The sequence below is a fragment of the Silurus aristotelis genome (genome assembly GCF_946808225.1).
Source record: "Silurus aristotelis genome assembly, chromosome: 2".
NCBI lineage: Eukaryota > Metazoa > Chordata > Actinopteri > Siluriformes > Siluridae > Silurus > Silurus aristotelis.
Genome location: NC_139575.1, coordinates 18,411,950 through 18,421,456, shown reverse-complemented (window position 1 = coordinate 18,421,456; position 9,507 = coordinate 18,411,950). Strand labels below are relative to the sequence as shown.

At 35.7% G+C, this 9,507-nt stretch overlaps 1 protein-coding gene across 1 annotated transcript; it reads left to right on the top strand.

Moving 5' to 3' along the window:
• Positions 1 to 2,486: 2,486 nt before the first annotated feature.
• cidec (cell death inducing DFFA like effector c) lies at positions 2,487 to 6,512 on the top strand. Its single transcript, XM_083561317.1, has 6 exons — positions 2,487 to 2,632; positions 3,249 to 3,299; positions 3,423 to 3,564; positions 4,365 to 4,514; positions 5,471 to 5,661; positions 5,961 to 6,512. The coding sequence occupies exons 2-6, from the start codon at positions 3,250 to 3,252 to the stop codon at positions 6,148 to 6,150; spliced, it is 723 nt and encodes a 240-aa protein (XP_083417443.1). The 5' UTR covers positions 2,487 to 2,632; position 3,249; the 3' UTR covers positions 6,151 to 6,512.
• Positions 6,513 to 9,507: the final 2,995 nt, after the last annotated feature.

Sequence of the window (9,507 nt, the reverse complement as noted above, 5' to 3'; positions counted from 1 at the left end):
ATGCAGATTGTTAAATACATTTATTCCTACTTCTAACTATGAATTTGTTAGCACAGTTTCACATTTTGTTTTTTGATGTTGTGTGCTAAAGAATACATGCCCTTTGTACCTTTTTAACCTTTCTTAACCTTTCCTTTATATATATGTATACCAGAACCAGTACCAGTAAACTTTGTTACTGTACTGTAAGTATCAGTACTTTACTTACTTTTTTTGTTTACTTTTTACTTGCGCTTATTAAATTTTTACATTCGTATACATTTGTACTTTCTACTTCTTACATTTTTCAAACCAGGCTCATTAATTTAGTTTTCTTTTTTTTAATGCCGATCAATATTTTTCCTTCTTATTGCATGCTGTTTTCAGTCCATTAACCTATTTCTTAAAATTTGCGTGGCTTTTTCAATCTACCACTGGTGTATAAATTTTCTGGCTGTCACACACCACAGATGTAGGCTAGTTTATAAAGCTAACAATGAGTAAGGCCGAAGCTTAAGGCAACAAGAAGTTTAGTGTTCTTCCCGTGGGCTCACCACCTGCAGGAGGGGCCGTAAGGGACCGGTGCTGAGAGGATTGGGCAGCAGTTGAAGGCGGGGCCCTTGACAGCCCGATCCCTGGACACAAAGAAGTGTCTGGGGAATCTGCTTGGACTGCTGCCCCCGCGACCCGAATTACGGATAAGCGGGAGAAGATGAAATGAAATGAAATGAAGTTTAGTGTTAACATGGGTGAGACAGAGGGAGTCAGTGATGTAAACATGACTGAGAACAGAGACATTTCTGATCACCTGATCATCATCATCATCTTAGCTCTGATTATGTTCTATATGATGGTTGTTCAGTCTGCATACATTTATTAGGTAACAAAAATTGACATACTTTTTGTATTAATAGATTAATTAGGGCTGTCATAATTAACATGTCAATAATATGCATTATAATGCAAAATCATTTTAATGGGATTAATTTTATTAACGTGCAATTAATGCACAACGCATTTCTGTTTGACCAATTTTATTCAAAAGATAAATAAATAAATATAGAAGTAAAATTAAAACCTTCAGCGCAACAAACATTTATTCAAGACATCCTTTCTTTACTCAGATATATAAAAATAAACACTGAAAAATGATTTTAATCACTAAACATTTGTTTTACTGATGCGCCGAGTCTCAAATCAGCACCAAAATCCTCCATGATGCACACAATTAACCCTTTTGGTTCGACAAACGCGTGTAGCATTTTTTCCTCATAACTGTGAAACGAACTTAAATTACTTGATCGTACAGATAAGAGCAATACATCATTCGAATCTGTAAAGGGTCTACTTTTATTTGTATACACTCATAATAATGCTGTGCTTTTGTAAAATAAAAAAAGCAGACAGCAGGTGCTCTCTGCCGTCTCAATCATCTCTCTTCACATAAATAAAACAACATGAATCCCAGTGAATTCTTGTCTCACAGACATAATAAATATATGTTTAGAAAGCTCCAAATGTCTACCCTTAAATAAACCAGTTCACTTTGAAAACAAATATGCTTTGATAATGCAATGTGTGTGTATATATATATATATATATATATGTGTGTGTGTGTGTGTGTGTGTGTGGGTGTGGGTGTGTGTATGTGTATGTGTATAAAATCTAAAGCATTTGCATTAACACCATTTACATTACTGTTTCAATTTATTTACATCTTATGAAGACATGAATTTTCATGTCTTTGCTTTTTTTGTTTTTGTTTTATATATATATATATATATATATATATATATATATATATATATATATATATATTCAATTAATTTTTATTTGTATAGCGCTTTTAACAATGAACATTTACTCAAAGCAGCGTTACACAGATAATGTGGTGATTAAAAGTTAATTTGTTCTTTGTGAGTAAGTTTGTCCCTGATGAGCAACTGTGGTAAGGAAAAACTCCCCGAGATAGCATAAGGAAGAAACCTTGAGAGGAACCAGACATATATATATATATATATATATATATATATATATATATATATATATATATATATATATATATATATATGTGTGTGTGTGTGTGTGTGTGTGTGTGTGTGTGTGTGTGTGTGTGTGTGTGTGTGTGTGTTTGTGCGTTCCTTTAAACTTAAGTTACACCAGTGCTTCTTAATGTCAAATTTTTTTAATATAACCTCACTGACCATAAGAGGCACACAATATATATTACATATATAGTGAAAAAAACAAAAGATGATTTCTCAAGGTTCTATATTAGTGGGAAGCAAAGGTGCAATTTAGTGCCTCTGAATCAAATCTTTTCCATGTCATCGGAAATAAGTGACAGGCGAATAAGGTGCTTCTGGTAGAGCTCATAATATGTTTGGTGTGTCTGAGATGCTGCTACAGAGCATGACTTTACACAGCTGTAACCCATATCCTCCCTGCTGTCAGACTGGAGCAAAGGTCAAAACATTAGTGACGCAAGGACACCACAGGACTAGAAAGAGAGCAGACACACAGAACGCAGAATACACTGACATTTCGGCACCACAGTGATCTGACTTACCAACACGATAGAAATCTCAGAAGATACTGATACCGATACTGATACTTATACAAAAAGAGAGACCAGGGATCTAAGTACATCAAGGTAAAATGAGTTCTCTACACATTTATTTACATACTTTTAGTAACTGTTTTAACCTGGTTATGGGCACAGCCTATCAAGAATGCTGGGCATGAGGCTGTATAGATAAATCACCTTACATTTTCTATCTAAAGAGAAAAAATATTCCATACATTTCTGTTCAGTATGCAGTTTATTGTGTAGTCTTTTAATTGGGTTGTGTGTTTATGATTAAAAAGCTAAAACAAAGGTGTACTTTTAAAATGAGTACAACTCAGTTAAAAAAGAATAACAAACTAACATTTTATTATGATGTTTGAGCTTTAAAATCTTTTATAATGAGAAATTGCTATATTATTTTTCTCTCATTTTGTATGAGTTGAGTTATTCAGGGTATTGAAGCTTCTCCTTCACTTTTAACCTACTTATTGCACTGATTAGATAAGCAATGATACATGAAATACTGTTTGAGGAATGTTGTTTGTTAACGGTGTTAACTCGAAAAGGCAACACATTTAATTTCTTGATGAATTCATGCATTTATTTCCACCTTTTTGTTTATCGTTTACTCCTTTTTTCTTTGTCTTTTGCTATTTTGGTTTTGTCATTTTTCCAAAATCTGACTCTGCTGGTTAAATAGAATGGATTACGCCAAGAAGTCTCTCAATCTGTTCTCACCTTCTCTTTCCAAGTGAGTGTCTTGCCAATGTTTTTACTGTATTTCCACTTTTCATGATCATTTTGGTTAGAGGACTGTGTATTGCCTTATCTCCTAAAAAAAAACTCTTTATGCTTTGTGTGTATGTGTTGACAGTATATCTAACAAATGTGTGGCAGCCAGCGCATCTGTCCTGCCCAGTTTTAACCCACGCCCCAGACCGTTTCGGGTCATCAACTCAGACCGCTCTGTAAAAAAAGGCATTATGGCAGATGGACTAAAAGACTTGCTGAACAAGGTGAGGAGAGGAGGAGAGGAGAAGGAGGGGAGAGAGACTGGGGGATGAGAGTGAGGGAGGAAGGCAGTGGAAGGACAATTCAATAGTCAGTTTTTGACAGCTCCTCCAAATCACATTCAACTGTGAGCCATATAAATATAAAAGAATAAAGGAGCAATTAATGACTCAGATTCAGATACAGAAAGGCAATGAGCAACAAAAAATAAAGAGTGAAAGAAAGCAAGTGGGAAATACTTAAAGTTTGTTACTGACATTGTCCTGATTCATCGATGATTTATATATGCTGCAGTGCAACTTTGACATGCCTGATCACAAGTGTTCAAGAAGATCACCAAATAAGTGAACAAATTAAGTTTACTGTAGGTAGAAAATATGTTAAAAGTCAATGCTGCTGTTTACAAGTTAAACGCTAGAATTTCATGACACACCTTTACATGGTATCTTGTAAAATGTTAACTTGTTAAACTATATGTAAACTTTGATAGTTTATTAATCACGCTGAATGCTTGCTGTTTTTAAAAGATATGCTAGGATACTGTAGCAGATTTTACTGATGATATTAAGCTAAGATGGTCCCAATAAGTAGATAAAAATGGTATTTAATGTATCTAGTTCCAGGCTCATAGAACTTAAATACCTCCTCAGTTTTTCTTTCCTACTGCTGTCAATGACTGTGTTTATATAGTTTTAACTACACCTAAACGTATCATTACCATATTAAATCTTTTTAAGCATTCTTTGCTTCACATTCTCTGCTTTACATTCTCTGACAAGAGACTCTTTTGTATTTTGACCTTTAGACGATGGAGATGTTCAGTGTGTCCTGCGTGGCAGGCCTGGTGCTGGATGAAGATGGGACAGGAGTTGACACAGAAGACTTCTTCCAGACTCTCAAGGACAGCACTGCGCTAATGGTTTTGGAGAAAGGACAGAAGTGGACACCTCAACAGGTAATAATCCCACATATTCAGATGCTAAAAAGAAAACTTCAGAAACATGATTTTCTATAGAAAATGACATAAAATAGCTTAAGAATTTGTATATATATTAACAAAGTGATTTCCATGTGAGGTGGTGGAATATTTTATTTTATAATTTAATACAATTTTTTTATAGAATTATGAAGCTGAGCATAAAACAATGTACCAAAGTTGGTTTCATAGTCTGTAATGATTGATTCCATGAGCACATTGTAATTTTATTCACTATACTATGTCACACTACTGAAATATAACCAAGCAACAAGCCCAACGGCAACACAGGTACACACTAGCGAATTCATTTCCTCTGCTTTAGTCAGCCAGCAAGTCACAATGAAAGCACCATTTAGGCAGCACACTAATTTGAATAGTGTTTGTCCAATGCAGGTAATTTACATACGCACTTAATTATGTGTGTAATGATTTGCAGGTACCTGAATACGATTAACCTTCGTGTTTACCTAGTTCTTTTCATGCTGGGCCGTATGCTTTTCCGGCCTCTGTCTGTTTTCCATAATTCACCATCACCCATTATTTTAAATGCATTAATCTGTATTTGAATGCACATCAGATTAATTTTCAAGGCACTAAACCAAAAGACTAGAGGACAGGAGAGGAGAAGGAAGTCAATGGGGCAAATTTCACTTTGTTCTTGCATTCATCCATGACATTTTGACAGACACTTACAAAAGTTAAATACGAACACATCTCTAGAGCAGGATTTTTTACTCCATGCCTTGCCCTAGGCTTTTTTATTTTTTCATTTCTGATGTGTTGCACATCAGTCATTGTGTTGAAATCTATGATGGTTTTGAAAGTCTGTCCTTCAAGCACAACTTCTTCATTGTTTTTGACTGTAGAATACACAGTACCGCTCTGAAATATTAATGCCAAATGGCACGCTGAAATCCGTGATGTATTTACAGAGTAGTCAATTATGGGGTCCAGCTGCAGATCGCAAGACACAGCATAGGAAGGACCTGGCTAAACTGACCCTCGATTTTTACAAAAACCACCCAAAGGAATTCATCGGATGCCTGAATGTACAGATGACTCTCTATGGGATGTACTCTCTGTCATATGATCTGCAGTGTTACCATGCAAAGCGAATGTTTAGGTAAGCAAATCTATTCCATGTCACAGACGTGTAAGCATATCAAGGCCAATACTGTAGTAAGAGATCATGCATAGTATATAAAGCAATGCTCAATTACAGCACAGTTATCAATTAATGTGAATGAATTTTTGCAGACAAATTACTGAAAAGTCAAACTCTACTTCAATTTATTTATTTTTTTATATTATATGCTGCCACATATTTTAGTGAATCAACATAAAGACAAACTAAATAGACAGACACACAGTCACTGAAGCCAGTAATCAACAACGGTTGTTTTCTTGTCTCTATGTCTACAGGGAGGCTCTAAGATGGACTCTGTTCAGCATGCAAACCACTGGCCATGTTTTACTGGGTACTTCATACTATATGCAACACCTAATTGATGAGGATGAGAAAGCTGAGGCACAACTGACTGTTTCCAAACACATAAACAAACCATTACAGGCCATTCAGTGGAAGAAAACAGCAGCTGACCACAGAAGCTAAAAACCTGGGAGTTTAAATAGCTTGGTTTTTGCCCAGACAAATGTCTTGGAAACCACTATGGCATCAGGTTACTTATGTTACAGGAGTATAATTGCAGACACATAGATACCACACTCTCTGACAAAGCAAAGGCTTTTACAAAAAGGAGTGATCAAAAAAAGACTGTATCGGTTATATTTTGCTATTTGCACATACTAGTTTTAGATATATCAGTGTGTCTGCTTAACAATGAAGTTATTAATATTTATTAATATATTTAACTGCTATGAAATACTTACATTTTGTATTGATAGTGATCGTTGTGCTTGTTGTATTACAACCATGATCTTGAATAAAAAAAAGAGAATCATCTGAGATTCTCACCCAGCCTTCTGATCTGAGTATAGTTTTGTGTGTGTGTGTGTGTGTGTGTGTGTGTGTGTGTGTGTGTGTGTGTGTGTGTGTGTGTGTGTGTGTGTGTGCATGGAGAGGGTAGGATGAGGAGAGAAGGGGATGACATGCTTGTCTAACTGGCCTGGCCTGTAATTGGCCAACAAATGGGTGTTTTCCCTAATCCCACATCAGCCTGTAATTGTCTCTGAGAGAAGGCACAAGAAAAAGGCCTGGCGGGATAGAGGCAAGCAGAAACAGAGAGAGACAGGCATACAGAGAGAGAGAAAACATGAGAGTATTACCAGATTTAGGTAGGGAGAATGGGAAGAGGGAAGGCATGCGAAATAGAGATAAATGAGGGGAGAAGAAATATTGAAATAAGAAGGAGAAATGGAGATAGAGAAAAAGAAAGAGAGAGAGAGAGAGAAAGAGAGGATGAGGGAGAGAGAGGGAGAGAGAGTGAGGGAGAGAGTAGAAAGGCACAGCTGGAGGGAGGAAAGTGGAGGGGACGGAAATGATCCCTTTCACAGAGAGGAGAGTGGATGACGCATTTGGATCCTGCACCCACCACTCCATACCACTCAGTGTCCTTTCCAAATCATGCCCATTCACTCGCACAACCCTCCAACCACAACTTCATCATCAACTGGTCAGTTTGTTCACTGATGAACAGATAAATAAGTGAGATCAAAAGACTGTGAAACATTTCACAATTTAATGACTGTTCCTGTATCCTAGAGCTGATCCATTTAAAGCGGATAACAATAAGTTAATGCTTGTGCTGTCCCAGTGCTCACCCTTACTAATGGAAGCTTTTTCTCTTGTTCAGGCAGCTGCTCTACCACATTGGGTCCCAAACACCCTGTAGCACATGAGCCAGCTAATCAAGGTCTAAAATCACCGAAATTTCCAAGCCAGGTGTATAGTAGAATATGAGTGCTCCAGGAGCAGGCATGAGCTTTTTTTAACTGTATAATTTTATCCCTGCACATGTGAGTGATGTGTTCAGGTTTTTAGACATTTAGACATTGATTAGAAATAGAATCTAATTATATTTTGACAGTACTGCATTTACAGAATATTTGATTTGTTTCTCTGTGCAAAATAATTTTCCAAAAATATACTATCACTGTATAGGTTTCATAGTTGGGATTTTTCTATTTCACATATGCTTCAATTATTATTCAAAAGCTGTGTGTGAGATACTGTATGTTGCATTTAGTCTGCATGAATTGCATAAGAATAATGAATCTCATAGAGGTTCTCTCAATTCCTCATAGGGAATTAAGGTCAGAATTGGAGTGGCTGTTAAGGTGGCAAGCTCATTTCAAGGTTGGCAGCTAGTCAAGTCAAGTCAAGTTTATTTCTATAGCGCTTTTTACAATGAACATTGTCTTAAAGCAGCTTTACAGAATTTAAAACTCAAGCTACCATTCACAATCACGTGATTTTCAAAAACTATAATATATGAACATCCTTTTTTTAAATGTATAAATTATCTTTTTTTTTTTTTTTTATCCGAAACACTACAAAGTATATGATAAAAAAGAAAGCTGAAAAACAAAAGAAAATCATTGGACTTCATATTGTTATTTTATTGTTGTCATTGCCATTTAGTCTTGCTAAATGCACCCAATTAACCTTTTTCATTTTAATATTATTTTCTCATGATTATATTGCTCAGATTGCAATCCTAAATAAACCAGAGATTCTACTCATCAAATATGTGATTAAATTAACTATGGATGTGTACATGTACATGTGTACCAAGACTTTTCAATGCAAAGCAACCAGGTTCTGTGCTGAAATAGCCTGCCAATTAGCAGAATTCATGATGCCATCAATCTTCACAAGAGCCCAGGAACCACCAGCCATAAAACAGCCTTAAACCATAATTGATCCACCTCCATATTTTACAGCATTTGTAGCAAGAATCAGGTGCTTTTTTTCCCACCAAAAGTTGAATTTTTGAGTTATCTGACTATGATACAGGGGGCTAATTTTGACACTCAGTGAGGCACAGGAGTGGCATTTTGAGAGATGCTCCCCGGTAATGCTTCTAACTAGCTTGCTTTAATAAAAGTGTAAACAAATATTCCAACTATTTCAGACCTACAACATTTATAAAATAGCCCTAATTGAAAATCATTTTTGAATGGTTATATATTTTTATATCCAGTATCTAATTTAAGTAGTTCAATAACCATTTGTCTATTTTGTGTTGGAATTAGTGCTTCTTTCATATTATAAAACATGATCAAGGTTTTTTCACATTTGTGCAACCTCATATTTATACCGCAGGAAAACAGGACATATTTGAGGATTGTTTTTATATAAACATCTGATAATTTCATTACAGGTGCAAATAATTCTGGAGAGCATGTATATGTATAGGCACTGTTCATTTATTAAGAACATCTTGAAAAACTAAGTGTCCCCAGGCTTTTGGCAAGCAGTTTAACATATGCAAACACACTCATCTCGTCAGTGTATATATTTGAGCCTTGACTAACCTCTCAATGGGCTGTGTAATTCTGCGTAAGGTATTCAGTTTGTAGTGCTGCTGAGAGGCGAACTAGAGTAAATGAAATGTGGCAGACAGATTGCCATCCAATTCCATCCAGTCCAAACGTGTTTCTCTGCGTTTTCATTAATAGGATTGTGGGGTAGCCTTAATAGAACATGTCATTTAATAACACTTATTCACGCATAATAGAATCTTTATCAAATGCAATGATAGGTTGTGATCTAACATGACCTGAAGCTCTAAGAGCTCTAAGAGCAAAATCAGGGAGTTTTATAATAAAAGGGCTAGAAAAAGAAATCAGAGCCTAATCACTTTTCTCTTTCAGTCATTACAGCACCCCAACAAAAAAATAATATTGAGGTAGCCTTAAAATAACAATACCAAAAGTGACACTTAACATAGGCTTAGTTAGGTTGAGCTAATCATGTTCTCTTTATTTTGTTCTTGGGCCCTTGAAC